This window comes from Maylandia zebra, linkage group LG1, assembly GCF_041146795.1.
Source record: "Maylandia zebra isolate NMK-2024a linkage group LG1, Mzebra_GT3a, whole genome shotgun sequence".
In the NCBI taxonomy this organism is placed as follows: Eukaryota; Metazoa; Chordata; class Actinopteri; order Cichliformes; family Cichlidae; genus Maylandia; species Maylandia zebra.
In genome coordinates this window covers 14,915,083-14,932,363 of record NC_135167.1, presented here as the reverse complement: position 1 = coordinate 14,932,363, position 17,281 = coordinate 14,915,083, and the positions used below count along the sequence as shown (strand labels likewise).

The following is a 17,281-nucleotide window of genomic DNA, read 5'->3' as shown; positions in this document are numbered from 1 at the left end:
TTTGTTTTTTTAAATTAATAGATCTCTACATTTTCAACTTTTGCTTTTGTCTTGACATTATTTAATTATTGTGATTATTTTATCCATTCTTAATTTAAACATGATTCTGAGTAACTCTGAAGGAAGTAATAATGACCAAACCTGGACTAGGAGCACAAAGGCCGTATTTTAGGTTTGTATCTGTGTTTTTCCTTTGTACAGAATATCTGTTAACTATGGTAATGAGGCAACAAGAAAGTGATGCCTCATCATCCTGTGTGAGACCCCTCAGGTGTCAGTGAATCATCTTCTAAACAACCATTAAGAATTCAGCAAGGGTACTCAGACATCTCAAGATGCAGCTGTTCCCTCCAACTCTCTCTGTGAAACACACACACACAAAACACACACTTAAATCCGTGTAGCTGCAGATGCCTGCAGGGTAATGATTGGATGAACTGTGCAGACTGTGCTGTTATTGCATAGGTGAACACAGTAGATGGCAGTCAGATACCTTCAGAAAGTGTTTAACACTCATGGATGCTTTGTCTAACATTACATTAGTGTACAAAAGTCTTGAGCCACCTCTCATTTCTTTAAAGTGGTCTTGATCAGTAGTTCTCCAGACTTTCTGGAGGTTTCTCAAAGCTTTTCTTTTTAATCCAGTCCTTGTACCTGACCAGTTACAGAGGAATGTTTTTATTTAAGCCAATTAACACTGACCTATGACTCATTCAAGCATGAAATGTCCTTCAAGGGATGAACCATTGTTGTGGAAACACATGACAGACTTAGCAAAGAGCCAATTTAAATTGTGTCTTTAGGCACTTTATTATTATCAGCCTGACACAAAAACACATCATTTGTTCCTATTTCTTTAGTTGAATCAATGAAAAATGATTACAAAAAATAAAGGTATTTTTGCACTATTAGATCTTTGACAAATCATGACATGATATGGAAACTCGACAGGTAGAGGACATAAAAAGAGGCAGGCCTAAAACACTATCTATAGCAGATAACCAGAATCCGAAAGTCATATCCGTGAGAAATTGGGAAAAATTAAGCAAAGACCTGACACATTACGTGGGAGTTGTGTCTGGACCTTCAATTGATTCATGTACTATTTGCCAACCTTGGGGAGAAAAGGCTGAGGTTTGCGTAATTATACAAGAACTCGACTGAAAGCGATGCGCAGTAGGTCTGTTGAGTGATGAGTCCAAATATGAAGTTTTTGCTTCCAGTCATTGTCAATATGGTCAGGAGAGAGGTGCAACAATGTCCACAGCCATCTTTAAAATACACTGGAGACTCTGCCATTGTTCGGGGTGCCTTTCAGCCTTGGTGTTGGAGATTTCTTCAAAATTGGTGGAACTCACAACACAGGAAACTACTGAGAGGTTTTAGTCCATCATGCAGTACCATTGGCAACAGTTTCGTTTTTCAGTATGACAATGATCCCAAACACACTGGCAATGCTGTAAAAGCATACCTGGATAGAAGGCACACAATGGATCACTATCAGTTGAAAACTGGCCTCCCCAGAGCCCAGACCTCAAGATTATTGAAGCAGTGTGAGATCATCTTGACAGAGAACGGAAAGAAAGGCAGCCATCTAGGGCTGCTCAATTAATCGAATTTTAATCACGATTACGATCTGGGCTTTCAACGATCATTAAAAATGACTGAGCCGATTATTAGCCCCTCCCTCGTGCTTTACTCTTGCGCTGCTCCGTGTGGCAAATCGAGCGCACCTCTCTGCATTTCGAACACGCGTCACAACAATTAAGAGGACCCGAGGGAAGCTCAGAAAGCTAAGCAGAAGTTATTTGGAGAGGAGAGTGACTGCCGTTGGTTGAAAAGAGAGGTAAAAAAAACTTCAGTGGTGTGGAAACATTATGGGTTCGTGGAGTCAGACGTGGATCAAGTAGAAATATTGTGTAAACTTTGCTACAGTGTCGTAGCTGCACCACAGAGCAACACTGCAAAGTTCACTAAACATAGATGTTTGCATTTTTCATTTATTTTTTATATTGCAAACATTTGCACTGTTATCAGTATTTGCACACTATTTTATATTATTTTTTGACAATCTTTAAAGTCATTATTCAATACATTGTTATTGTTAAATAAATATCGTCAAATAATCGAGATCTCAATTTCAGTGAAAATAATCGTGATTATCATTTTTGCCATAATCGAGCAGCCCTACCAACATCCAAAGAAAAGCTCTAAATGTCTTTCAACAAGCCTGGAGAATTATTCTAGACTACTTAAAGAAATTACAAAAAAGCTTGCCAAAGAGAGTTCAGGCTGTGTTCACCTTCAACCTTAATAGAATCCTACACTTTGGAAACACTTTTTTTTAAAAAATAAATTTTTTTTTTACCTTTTATACTGTATTCCCATGCATGTTTGCACCTTTTTATAGGTTGCACCTGCTTCCCTCTTTTCTAGTAAAATATAAAGAAATGAGAAAAAGCTCAAGACTTGCACAGTCTTTGCATTCTAATACACAGCAGTAACAGTGCTGGCAGTGAGTTTCTGCTGGAATTGGCTCTGTTGCCTTTGCTGGAAGAGCTCATTTGTCAAGCACTTTCGAGAGGGATGTGTTTCACGTTGTCTTCACACTTCCAAGCACTGCAGACAAGAAAAAAGTTTCTTAAGAAGATCATGAAAATGTTTGCTTTATTACTCCAACGTGTGGAGCAGTAGGGACCTTTCACAGGAGCTGTCTTTCCTGGATAGTAATGGTGAACAGGGTATAATAATTCCAGATGACAACATATTGACATATATTTACATTTTTTTAAGTAAATTAAGAAAAAAGAAATATTTAAGCCAAAAAAGCAGCAGCCAAAAACTTACAAATAATTATTCAATGAATCAAAATCTAAACATTAAACATTAAGGAGCTTAAAATGAATGGTTTCCTTTTCTGTCCATTTGGGAGCAGAGCCAGAACAAATGTTACACAAACTGTTCAGCTGCGTGTTTTGTAAATGGTGCAGAGGATGGTCAGCATGCAAAAATGATACACTCACTGATCACTTTATTAGATACAGCTGGTTAGTACCAGGTTGGACCCCCTTTATGCCTTCAGAACTGCCTTAATTCTTTGCAGGATAGATTCAGCAACATGCTGGAAACATTCTTCAGATTTTAGTTCATTTGAAATTAACCTGATGTGATATCTCCCTTTCCATCAAATCCCTAAGATGCTTTTGGGATAGGGATCTGGGAATGGTGGAGGCCATTTGAGTAGAATGAACTCAAGAAACCAGTTTGAGGTAATGTGAGCTTGGTGTTGAGACATGGGGGTTTTATCCTGCTGGAAGCAGCCAGCAGAAGATGGGTACACCGTGGCCATAAAGGGATGGACATGGTCAGCAACTACACTCAGGTTGGCTGTTGTGTTTAAATGATGCTCAGTTGATACTAAAGGGAGAAAATATTCCCCATATCATTACATCACCACTAGCCTGAACCGTTGACACAAGGCATCAGGGATCCGTGCTTTCATGTTGTTTATGCTCTTCTGACTCTGTTCTGACTCTGTCATCCAAATGTTGCAGCAGAAATTAAAACTCATTAGAGCGGGCAACGTTTTTCCAATCTTCTATAGTCCAATTTCATCACCCTGTCTAAATTTTGGCCACAGTTTCCAGTTTTAGCTGGCAAGAGCAGCATGTGGTATGGTCTTCTATTGCTATAGCCAGTCTGCTTCAAGATTCAACATTGTGAACCTTCAGGGAGGCTCTTCTGCATACCTTAGCCATAACAAGTGGTCAACAAGGAATTCAATTCTCCCTCAGAAAACTGCCACTTACTGGATGTCTCATTTTTGGACTATTCACTTAGAATGCAGGAAAATCCCAAAAGAGCAGCAGTTTACTAAAACCAGCCTGTTTTGCTGCAACAATCCAGTTTAAAGTCAGTGCGCCCCAGGGTGGCTGTGGCTACAATGTAGCTTGCCATCACCAGTGTGTGAATGTGTGTGTGAATGGGTGGATGACTGGATGTGTAAAGCGCTTTGGGGTCCTTAGGGACTAGTAAAGTGCTATACAAATACAGGCCATTTACCATTTACCCATTCTGATGCCTGCCTTGAACTTGCAGGTTATCTTGATCATGCCTACATCCCTAAATTAATCGAGTAGCTACCATTTGATTGGCTGATTATATGTTTGTGTTAACAAGTAATTCGACAGGTGTACCTAATGAAGTGGATAGTGATTGTACAGAACCATTTCAGATTAACTCTGGATTCCTCCATCAGGAGACACAAACAGTGTGTTAAATCAGCAACAATGACAAATTACCTCAGCAAATAATCTGTTTGCATTGATATCATTTCAATTTTAAGGCTACAGAAACATCTCCTAGCAACAACATGTCCGGGGATTACGTTTCAGTTGATTCTGACAAAGTTGTACTTTTGTATTTTCTTACTCAGTTGTATATAGTATTTTATTTTATTTCATTCCAGTGTTTTCTAATTTCTGCTACATAACTTTGCACTTTTGCTGTAACGAACGAAATTTCCCACCTGTGGGACTAATAAAGGTGATCTTATCTTATCTTATACTTGTGGAGTCGCTCCACATTTCTTTTTGCTGTTTAGATTAATGTCTCGGTCTGTCCAACAAGTCCCGAAGCCAGATAGAGTCACAGTGTGGTCCTGGAAGTGAGTGTGACATATGTCGCTGCAACACTGCAGTGCTCAATGAAACACATCAAACTTCCCCCACTGTCTTCCCTCTAAACCTAAATCAGCTCACGAAGCTCATCCATATTATCATACAAACAGCTCATATTCACCATGGTGATCGCATGAACAGCTCCAGCTCTGAAACTCCATCGTCTCCTTCACAGCTCCTTCAGGAATCGCAGGCTTTGCTCCAGGCAATAGAAATGGCAGTAAATATACTGCCCAGAGCATAATGTGAAGACAAAAACACAAGCAGACTTATAAAACCAGACTTTAACATATTTCCAAAAGAAAATATGGCCATATTATTAGGGGTGCAACGATACACAAAATTCACGGTTCGGTTCGATACTTTGGTGTCACGGTTCGATATTTTTTCGATACAAAAAAATGTTCATGCTTTTTTAATTTGTCATTTATTAAAATTATAAATATATATTTTAACTCAAACGTACAGTTTTTAAATTTAATGTTGCTTTGTTGTTGCTTTTGTCTGCTTCCACTTGTCTTTGCACTAGGATGATGTCGGAGTAAATGTGCAGTCATATTCATTGTGTTCCCACTAGTGCTGTCAGCGTTAATCTCGTTAAAATGACGTTAACGCCACAACACGGCAAATCTCCGTTAACGAGCTACCGCAGATCGCCCCGTGCGTGGGGTTGGACGGCGTCGACACGTTAACGAGCTAACTGCGCTAACGCACTAGTTCCCACCCATGTAATTGAGCATTGCATGGCACATCCAACATACTGTTTTACTTTTGTCCATGACTCGCTTACCTTCAGGGTCATACCTCACATGAAGACCAAAATAGTTCCAAACGCCAGATCTGAATGAGGGTGGGGGAGGTTCAATTTGCCATGTTGCAATGAGAGCTTAACTTCTGTCTCGCTAGCTTGCCCTGCGCTCAGTGAATCTGCGTTCGACTACTCCGCCTAGACTGCACTGTCGAGCGCAGATCCACTGAGCGCTTAACACAGACAGCATCTTCAGAAGGAAAGTTGATAAAAAAAAAAAAAAAAAATTGTATTGTTCGATACATATGCGTACCGAACCGAAAGCACTGTATCAAACGGTTCAATATCGATACGAGTATCGTTGCACCCCTACCATTTAATGTTTGTAGCCATTACAGACTACCCTAGGAAAATAAAATAAAAGTGGCTCAGACTAAAAAAATTACAGTCATGCTCATAAATTGGACGATAAGTTAATAACGGAGGTATCATGACAGTCCATGGCAGTGGATTTATGTTAATATTTTTATTTTACATATATACTCACACACCATTACTTGTCATGTTGGAGTGAGACGTACCACGCTGTGTTGACCGCTCAGCCTGAAAATGAGAAAACTCACTCAGGCACGACTGGACAGCCCAGAGACGAGAATACCACTAATTATTAACATACACAAACGCACACGCACACACAAACGAAATCTCATGGATGCCATGTAGCAGCCAATACTCGCGGGAAATTAATTATCATGCTACACACACCAACAGAGGAATGCTGAGGTAGGCCTAATTAGGTGTCTGATAGCGTAGACTTAACAAAATTTACCACATATACGCCCATGTGAGCGCAGCGATCTATCCTCCTGCATATCAATGGAGAAATCCAGCATTTTTCAGTCACTTCACCTAATTTTGAGTGACATCGTTTTATTATTTCTTTTTTTCTAATGTTGATGTTTCTCCCTGTTGTATTTCTTTCACTTCTGGATTTTTTAATTCTTCGCTAATTTCTATTTTATCCACATCTGTGTCATAGACGAGGCGTTTGTGTTAAAAACAAAACATGCTTGTGTTTGTGCTTTCCTGATCTACAAAGTCATAAAAGCATATCGCTGTTGTTTGGAGGAAAAAAATTAAAGTAGGCACCACATTCTATACGTTATACTTCACTGACTCTGCTCATTTCTTTTTAAATGGCGTTCATTGTAAACTATGTAGAAAAAAAAGGATTTTTTTTCTTGTAAAAATACTTATTGTTACACATTCAGTTTAATTTGATCTAGAATTTGATGACTATTAAAATTACTGAACATATTCTACTGTGAAGGGGGGAAAAATTCTCTGCAAGATGAAAGGGAACCGTATGACGAAGCATTGTCTTGATTAACCGTCTCTTTTGATGTCTTTCGAGTCTGTGTGTGCCCCCTTTGAGTAAAAAAAGTTATTTTGACTGTTTTGTGATTGATTGTTGATTCATGTCAGGAAAATCCCAATTGCATTTTTTCCAAAAACGGGTAATTTTGCATTTTGTTTCTTAAAACTCTGGCCAGTTCCCAGTTGTCACAATACTATTATTATTATTATTTCTGCACAAGTGAGCTTTTCAATCATAATAAACAAATAAACCTTAAAATAAAATCACAAAACAATGCTGACTAAAGTTACAGATTTCCCAGAGGATTATAGGGTCCACCCTTAAAAGGCTGCTTGTTGTTGTGTTCGGTACGATGGGATGCGTTCGTTGTTTCCACAGCGAAGATGTGAGGTGCAGCTTTGAAACAAAGTCCTTTTGAACTTGTTCTTCCAAACTTTGTGGCGCAAATGAAGTGAAAAACCTTCAAACGGCAGACACAGCTCCACTGTTGGTAAAGGTGTTTTCTGTGGTTGCTTCTATTTATTCGTCATCTGTCTTTGCTGTCGCTGTAACCCTCCCAGTTCTTAAGAGTGTTCTTGCTAATTACCATTAGCCATTGAGCCATTCAGCAGTGCAATTTTACAAATGTGCTGGCAGTAATGTTAGAGTGTTAGTAGTGTTAAGTGATTGTGTACCTTTGCCCTGTTAAACAGATTTAGTGATGGATTATTATTGTTGTTGTTGTATATTAATGAACTGTGTGAGTTAAATTTATACAGACCCCTCGTTCGTCAGTAGGAAGTATTACAATCTATTCAGTCCACTTGAAAAGCCACAGTTGACATTTTATCTGTTCAGAATTATAGTGATGTCCAGCACTAATATACTGTATATAAAAGATGGACAAAGTAAAATATCAAGTCCTTTAAAGCGGCATTCTTTTTATTGGCAAACGGGGGCTACTGTTTGTTTCTAAAAGAAGTCTGTTGAGTATAAATCTATGGGAAACGATTGTTAGGTGGAATCTACACAGGAAGCGGTTTACAGTGACATGGCAGCAAGAATACACTGAAAGTCAACAACATTCAGGGAAGAACATCAGTGATTGCCATATGTGGTAAATGCATTATAGGGTTACCCTGGTAACCATGCCTGAAAGTGCGACAGCAGCAGGAGATGAGCGTTTCACTTCCCAGGGGACGCCCCTTTATTGAATACATCATGAATGATCCCTATTATGTTCATAAAGAATGATAAACAGGATGTAAGTTAGGGCACTCATCACATCTCAGCAGCTTAGTCATGTAGACATGGTCAAGACAACCTTCTGAAGTTAAAAACTGAATATCAGAATGAATAAGAAAGGTGATTTAAGTGACTTTGAACATGGCATCAGATGGGCTGGTCTGAGCATTTCAGAAACTGCTGATGTTCTGGGATTTTTCTGCACATAAATTTCTGGGGTTTACAGCAGGTCACTGGGCAAAAATGCTTTGATGTCAGAGGTCAGAGGAGAACAGCCAGACATCTTCCAGCTGATCGGAAAGCAGCTATAACTCAACTAACTATTCATACAACGGAGGTATGCAGAAGATCATCTCTGGAAGCACAATATATCAAAGCATACAGGGTTATAGCAGCAGAAAGCCAAGAACAGGTAGCTAAGGCTACAAGACTGGAAAATCATCGTGTGGTCTGATGAATCCTAATTTCTGTTGTGACATTCAGATGGTAGGGTCAGAATTTTGCATAAACAACATGAAAGCAAGGATCCATCCTGGCTTGGTTTCAATGGCTCAGGCTGGTGTAATGGTGTGGAGGATATTTTCTGGGCACACTTTGGCCCCCATTAATACCACATAAGCACTGTTTGAATGCCACAGTCTACCTGAGCATTGCTGCTGACCATGTCCACATCCGGTACTAGCAGCGTGTACCTAATAAAGTGGCCCCTGAATGTATACATTATTAGATATGACACTGACAGGTGGCTTTAAAAAGAGAAAATATGCGAACGAAGGAGTCAAATGATGATGTTAGGGGAGAAAAAATGACATTGAGAGCAGGAAGTGAGTCATGCAGAGAGAGAGAGAGTCTGCTTTTTTTCCTACGTGCTACTAATGAAAACCATCTAATATTATTCATGAGTTTTCCTACTGTGCCTGCAGTCCAGCCATGGAGCTGCCATCCAGAAGACTATCACTTCACACAACATCTGACAGAGACACAGAGGGAGACGAAGAGCAGAAAAAAGGCAGCTGGAAGAAAGAGTTAGGAAAGGGATAAAGGGAAGGAGCGGTTGACAGAGGAAAAGAGGAAGCATAATAATAACAGAGCATGGCTGGAGATGAGATGGATGTGCTTCCTAGGGGGAATCATAATCTCTGTATGAAAATGAGTCACTTCTATTAAACAATGGAATAGGGTTATTTTGCTGACTAACTAGCTGATGAAGACTAAGGAATGTCGTATCCTTGTCATTATCAGTTTCTATGCTTTTTGTTTTTTGACCTTCTCGGTCTGTTCTTGTTGTGCACATCTATATTTAGACCATGTTAAATCAGTTGATGTCACACATTGTACTGCGTCAAGGAGCATATGTTCTTGAACTTGTATTGCTTGTTGCCTGGAGGCTAGAGCAGCGCCATCTTTGTATTTGAATCATGAAATACTGTGTAGAAAATGTAAAGTATGCGTGTGGGTGGGTGTATGAACCGAATGATCCCGAATACAACACTTGCTGAAACTGATAAACTTCAAAGTTTTTGATGGCGTGGTGGTAGAAATTTCAGAAGGTTCACGTCTTTTACGCGATCTTTGTTCTATGATTGGATTTTCGTTGCCCAGTTCTCTGATGTGAAACGAGTAAAGGGCGAAAGTATTCGTCTTCATGAGTGTCATACAACTCCTTAAAGAGAGGAAATATTCAGTTACCTTTAGCCAAGATAAAGCGTCTTCAGTCCTGCTGGAATACCTGGATCATGTGACCATATCTGTTCTTGGTGCTCATGTCTGAGTCAGTGCTAAGTGTTTATCAGCCTTTAGGCGATCACCATAACAGCAGTTTCTGTGCTGCAGCTGTACATTTATACTGCTACTGATAAGCTGTCTGGATTTCTATCTGTTGTCCCATCTCTGCATGCGGTTCTCTTTTCTCAGTGACCTTTTGTCTCGTTTTGTTTGACAGATTTTTATGTTGATATTGGTCATTTGAAATGGTATTCCTTTTCATCTTACAGTACAGTATCAAACTACCAACCTTTGTGCCCAAATGTACTCTCTAAATTTTAGGATTGTGTATTGATGTATTCAGAGAGGCCCATATGGATCTTTTTGTAATTCTGCCTTTCTACATCACGACACATTAAAATCAATCAAAACGTGATCGCAATACAGACAGCTTTAATTGAAGAGGTCTAATCAAATATTTAATTAGATGTTTCGGGATTACAGCCATTTTTATAAATAGTCCCCCAATTTCTGAGGTACAAAAGTAATTGAACAAACTAGCAGCATTTTAATTATAAGAAATATTTTTAATAGTCATGGACATCACCAATTGCTGTGTTTTCCTCCCTTAAGATTTCTGCGAGGCCTTTACTGCAGACGCCTGCAGCTGCTGCTTGTTTACGATTCTCTGCCTTCAGCTTTGTCTTAAGTATCTGAAAAGCATGTTTTATTGGGCTGAGATCAGATGACTGACCTGGCTGTTGAAGAATAGCCCATTTTTTTGCTGTAAGAAATTCTGGTGTCATTTTGCTTTTTGGAGTATGCTTTCGAACAGTTTCAGTCAGTAGTCAAATTACTTTTGAGATGCTAAAAATTGGTGGTTATGCATAAAAATGTCTGTAATTCCTAAACCGTTAATTCAGTGCTTTTGTTGCTTCAAACACATCTTAATCATTTGACTTTGTGTGTTGGTGTAAAAATGTAAAATAGCAAAAATCACATCATTGTTTTAGATTTAAGCATGTCAGTGGCCAGTGTTTTATCTGTTGTCACTATAAATTTTGTTCTGACTTAAGATTCAAACATAGTACGATGAAGTGTTAAAAGACTTAAAGAGGCCTTTTGGTTTTCTGTGTTTTCCTTTGTTTGTTTGTGGTAGCCAATCAGAAGAAGTCTGGCTTTAAAGAAGGGTGAAGGGGGCAGAAAAAAAAATAAAAAAATGAGAGGATGAACTGAGGGGCTGCCCCAAGGCCAAGTATAAGATGTATAAGACTTATTTTGAGCTGTGAGTAATGCAAACCTGCTCTGATCCAAGTCTAAGAATAAAAATATAGAGCTGAAAATCACAACAGGTCCTCCTTAAAACAGTTTTCTCTTCTTTTTTTAATCAAGATGTTATTGTTTCCCAGCACAAAGCAGGTGAAATGAAATTTTAAAAGACAAAAAAAATCATCTAATATAATAATTCAGAAACCAATCCTTCCCAGAGATTGTTTAGCATATTCAATGGTTTTCTAGCCTGCAAAAATATGAACAAATCACATAATAAATAATTTGGTTACATGATTATAATGGAATTCAATTTGAAACAGATATTGAACACATGATGTCATTGTTTACCTTCTAATGGAAAATTGCCTAATATATGCTGTACATGAACATGCAGTGTAGCTTCTACAATGTGCAGCGTCCGAGGGGTCACAGTGAAAGGAAACAAGTACAGAAGTTTAAAAAAATGGGATTGTCACCAGGATTGCTCTCTGGCCTGTGGAAGATGGATGGATTTCCTGTGCCTTGCAGCTTTTAGTTATGATCTGTCTGTGTTTAGGTTTGCCCTTATCCTATCTGTTGTTACTCTGTGTCTCAGACTCCAGGCATGTGTTTCATGAACTGTGGGTGGCTTCCGTGTTTCTGGTTGGTCTCAACATGACAAGAATAACTCTGCTTTCACGAAACTCTGTCCCAGGGTGAAACTATAAATTTAGGGTTGAGTTCCAAGCTGGAAAGGCAAATAGGACACAGCAGCATAACAAAAAACGGGTGGGGGGGGGGAAGACAGATGGGAAGGACAGCTGTAAAATGCAGAATCTAGAGAGCAGGGAGGGAAGAACAGGAAAGAAAAGAGTGTTTTGGAAACTTGTACAAGACTGAAGGCGCCTTGAGCCAAATACAACAATCGAGTCTGGTCACACGCTGATAGATGAAACGCTCACAGGAAACACTTAACTTCTGTCACTAATGTTGACACTCTACAGCCTTTGGTCAGACCTGCGCCGCATTTGTTTATATTACATTTCAGATTTTGCCTTTAAGCTCTTTCTAATGTCATCTACTGCATTCATAGGTCCAGCATGTCCAATCTAATCAAATGTGCCGTTTTCAGTAAGATAAGCCCCGGCTTAATGTATTTAAATCCATCATAACATTTTTTTTCCATTATCTCATATTTCGTGTGTGAGCTCATAATACCATCCGCTGTCAGATTTAATTAGTAGGATTTTTATTATTTTCTCTATTTTCTTTCCTTATTATATGATAAATCCATAAAGACTTGCAACTTATTATTGTATATTAGCTCACGCTAAACCAGCCTTGGGGTGTTCGGCTGTCAGTGCTTATGCTCCATTGTTGGTAATGTGAAGAAATTCTTTAGCGAATGAAATGAATGCTAGGTTCTAAGCACTCTGCTTTGTCATTTGTTTCATGATTTCATGAAGCATGTGTCTGTCATACAGTGGTCTACCATGGAGTTAGAGGGGTTTTTTGTGGGGGTTTTTTTTTTTTTTTACTGTCTCTGTCTTTTTTTAAAATTTTCTTTTCTTTTGTAGAAAATAAGCGATGAGCTCCTTGGCTGTAAAATTAATCCTGCGTAGAAGTCTGAAAACTACAGTGTGAATAAACCTGCGCCTTTAAGTATAAGATGTGAAACAAAGACTTTCTTTCAGTGGGATTAAAAATCTGTAGCACCGTGTAGAAACCTTCTCTGGTGCTGATGGCTGTTTTCTGAGACTCACTTCAATCTGTTTCCCTCCCATGTGACAGGTCAGGCAGGTATTTTACTTTTTGATCCATTTTCCCCGACATGAAATACTTAGCACTTATTAACAGGTATCTGTGTCTGTGCATTGCAGCCATACAGTTTATCAATACATCTTGCTAACCAAGCTTGCTGACCTTGGAAACTGGTCAAGTGGAGGACAAAAGAGGCAGGTCTAAAAAGCTACGTACAGCAGATGAACACTATCTGAAGGTCATGTCCTTAAGAAATACTAAAGAAATCCATTAAAAACCTGACAGAGGACCTGAGAGATGCATCTGGCCCTTCAGTTTGCTGTTTACTGAAGCGTCATCAAAAATGTCTCAGTGGAACGGTGACTGTCAAGAAACCACCTTTTGTTAAGGAAGGGAAATGGTTAGAAAAGGGGGCAGTATGCACACAAGAACTCATGAAGTGATACATTTAGAAATGTTTGGTTCAAATCATCCATATCTACAGAGGAGGTCAGGAGAGAGCTACAACTGTGAGTGTCTGCAAAACTGAGGGTCTGTGATGGTTTGGGCTGAATTTCAGCCACTGATGCTGGAATTTTGAATGCAGAATAGTTCTGTCAGGTTTTGATCCACCATGCAAAACCATCTGGGAAGGATCTGATTGGCAACAGCTTAAATTTTCCATCCATCCTTATTTATAAAGCACCTTAAAACACAAAGTGGTGTGCACTGGAATTAAATAATAAAATTACACAAGATATTTATAAAAAAGATTTTTCAGTATGACAATGATCCCAAACACACTGTGCTAATTCAATAAAACCATACTTGGATAGAAAAAACATAAGGGGACACTGTAAGTCATGGATTGGCCTCTCCAGAGCCCAGACCGCAATATTGCTCAAGCATTGCAATCATCTTGACAGAGAACAGAACAAAAGGCAACAACATTCAAAGAAGAGCTTTGAATGTCCTCCAAGAAACCTGGAGAACTTTTCCTGAAAACTACTTAACCCTTTAAAGCTGGTCGGAGCGGGCACGCTCCGTTTTGCGCAACTATTTTTAAATCCCAGTAGCACTGCAACCACATAAGCTAGCGCAGTAATTTTTTTTGCATATGAAACCGGAGGAGTTGTACTTACATCTTATGCCATCAGCTTGTCCTAGATCACAGTTTCCTTCCACATATAGCTTTGCAAAAATTGCATAAAAAGCACTTGCAGCAACAAAAACATAATATTCCAGAAACACGCTTTGCCAATCCGATCAGCTGTTCGTAACACTTCCTACATTGAAATAGACGTCAGTGCGAACGATCGCATGTACGACATGACCTGCCCGAAACCGGAAGTGACGTTATTTTGCGGAAATGTAGTTTTTTTTACCATCAGGGCCTTATGAGCCTATACTTGTGTTTTTAAAAGTTATGTTTGACTTTATGACTTTCTGTGTCGTTTCTGGGATGCTTAGGACTCACATTGCACTGCTGGAAATAGTTTATTTTGATGCATATGCTGTTTTTTTGCAAATTTGCATTATAATATTTATTTTCGTTTTTCCTGCAGTATATAAAAATTGGTGTATTTCAAAAATAAAACTATGAAGACACTTAAATTAAATTTCCTGTGGTGGGAAACTATTTTGTGCAACTTTTTTGTATTTACAGTTTAGAGGGATAAGCCTCTTAAATTTCTCTAACTAGAAATATATGTTAAAAAACAAAAACGATTTTCAATTTTTTTGTAGTTTATTGCATTTTTTGCAATTTATGTAATTACTATGCACTTAATGCAGACATATTATTAAAATGTGGGCTATAATACTTGTATTGATGTATATCAACTTGAAATGCTCCCAAAAATGGCACTACAACATGAAAAAATATAATATAAGCTCTGGCGGACTTGGTTCTATGCTAGATCTTAAAGGGTTAAAAAATAAATCACTGCACCTATTTCTCATTTTCCTAGTAAAACATAAAGAAATGAGGGATGGCTCAAGACATTTGCAAGTATAATAAATAATTGATTTGAATAGCCTACATTGACTTATGTGTATGCACTCATACACACACACACTGAAAAGATTCCTGTGAGTCACAACTTGTGTGTTTTAGTGATGCCCCCACTACTGGCTGTAATTGGCCTCATGAAGCAGGCTGACACTGCGGTGCTCCGGCTTGTTATCAGGCTGACAGACAAAGTGGAAAGGACAGCAGTATCACTCAGAGAAACACAGCAGACCTCGGAGGCATACGCATACTCACAAAAATACACACAAACACCACCACAAGTGGACGCACAGCTGTCACATGTCGCCATTCCGACACAGGCAAGTTATGTGATGTGGTGAGACTAACCGATGGTGACGGTGAGGAGAGTGCACCTAAAGTATTGCCCTTAAACGACAATCGAATTGGAGCTGGGTAGACAGATAAAATGAGATAATGGACGCACACAGTCAGTTTAATGCGATGAATAGAAAAGGATAAGACGACATCCTTTCACGGTGAAAGGTCAGTACAATGACAGAAGTATGCTTGAGCTGATTTAGGGATTTGTTTGGTGATGCTGAATTTTAACCGTCTCAAAAAGTGTTTAACATATATGGAACAGCTGAATGTTTTTGTTCAAACACTACAACTATCTGTCAGTACAGGAAGACTGGCATCGCAAGTTTTGAAATCTAAAATCCTGGTCCCATTCCAGGCCACCAAGACCTTTTAAGTCATCTCTAGCATTTTCTTCTCTCAGCTGGAGCGTTTTTGTTTGTTTGTTTTTAAAGACAGTGATTCAGCCTTTGAATATTTTATGTCTTTAATGCCACACTTTCTTCTTTTTAGTTAAGAATGTGCGCAGAATTAACACAACTTTTCAAAAATTCCTTCTGTCCAGACGTGAGAGCTTGTTGAGGTGTTCCCAGTGCAAGACGGCTCACTACTGCAATACCGCGTGCCAGGTACAGTGTGTGTGTTTGTGTGTTTTAATCTTTTGGGGACAAAAATCAAGTTCTCATAATGTAAATCATTACATTTTAAAGTGTACACTTTGTTTATGGCTTGTAGCTGGGGTAATAATGGCTATGATGGATGTGTCTGTATACATCAGTGTATTTATATCCTCCTTCTGCAGAAACAAGCATGGTCAGGCCATAAGAGAGAGTGTAAATGTCTGCAGAGCCTCCTACCCAGACTTCCCACTGACTCAGTCCGTCTAGCTGCAAGACTCATCTTTGCCTTGGTATGTTGCTGGACTTTCCCACTGTTCAACTCAGTTAAACTAAATGTGCTCAAAGAAAGCTGCTTAATACCTTTCCTTTTATGCACCATAACAGGCGGGCATTCCTGCTCTCAGAAAAACCAGACTTTAAAGAAATCCATGTCATGTTTCTCAGTGTATGAAAGTTTCAAGGACTTTATCTGGGAGCAACAATAAATACAGCACATAATGCGCATCGATAGGAGAACGATATTTCAGTAACACCAGAGTGAACTGCTCTTTTTCTATGCAGTTAAGTCCGTCTAAGAGCAGCAGTGAGGAGCTCTACACTCTAGAGGAGCATGAATCGCGTAAGTTTGTCTTGCAAGTGTCTGTGTGCGTTTTACCTCACTGTAATAAAGGTTATTAGAAAATGTTTGCTCTTTCACCTGTGTGTTTATTTATATATATATAGAGAGCGAGCACATGTGTATATATAATCCAGTCGTAGCCAAATGCAAACTTTTTATTTTCAGCTGGGCTCATTCCTGTTTTAGATGCTATAAGGTTTTCTTTAAAAAACCAAAATCACTGATTTGAACCTTTACAGAACAGGCAAAATGATGTTGACATGTCTTGTTACACTTATTGTAAGTGTATCATAAGAGCTCTAAATTTGCAAATTAGATTATTTTAAATGCTGAAAAGCAGAGAAGTCCAGAGCTCCCTCTCTCCACCCACCTTTTTCAGCTTATCAGGTGTTTCTAGGTGAGCTAAGACATGTAGTCTTGGGTCTACCCCAGGTAAGACATGCCCAGGACATTTCACTTGCCACCTGGTGGCATCCTTGCTAGATCCCTGAACCACCTCAACTGACTCTTTTCAGTGTGGAAGAGTAGAAGCTCTACTCTTAGTCCCTCCTAAAAGGCTGAACTCCTTACTCTCTCTCTAAGGGAGAGGGGCCCGGCCGCCTTTTTGAGGAAACTCGTTTCCGCTGCTTCTATCCGTGACATCATTCTTTCAGTCACCACCCAGAGCTTGCATCCGTAATTGAGTGTAGGGACATTGCTTGACCAGTAAATTGCCACTCATGCTCAGCTCTCTCTTCACCACAACGAACCACTACTGTACTAATGCGACATTCTCAAATTCCTCCAGCAGGAGCACCTTGCAACATGCCACCCAGTGACTCCAAGAAGGCTGCGTACTCTGAACTTTTGTTCGGCAACTACAGATAGTCGAGACAAAACGGTGCAGGGCAACAACCCTCTCGGCTACCGGAGAAATCTCCAACATTCAGGCAGTGACCTGCTTAGTGCACTTATGTTTTCTGGAATTTGACAGTGATTATAATTAAATG

The 17,281-nt window shown here is 39.2% G+C and overlaps 1 protein-coding gene across 1 annotated transcript in view; it reads left to right on the top strand.

The window, feature by feature from the left end:
- smyd3 (SET and MYND domain containing 3) overlaps positions 1 to 17,281 on the top strand; it is a 105,517-nt gene that overhangs the window by 13,941 nt on the left and 74,295 nt on the right. Inside the window, exons 2-4 of the mRNA XM_004539505.2 lie at positions 15,619 to 15,682; positions 15,856 to 15,963; positions 16,235 to 16,292. Coding sequence (XP_004539562.2) covers positions 15,619 to 15,682; positions 15,856 to 15,963; positions 16,235 to 16,292 — 230 coding nt within the window. The remainder of the gene's footprint in view (positions 1 to 15,618; positions 15,683 to 15,855; positions 15,964 to 16,234; positions 16,293 to 17,281) is intronic.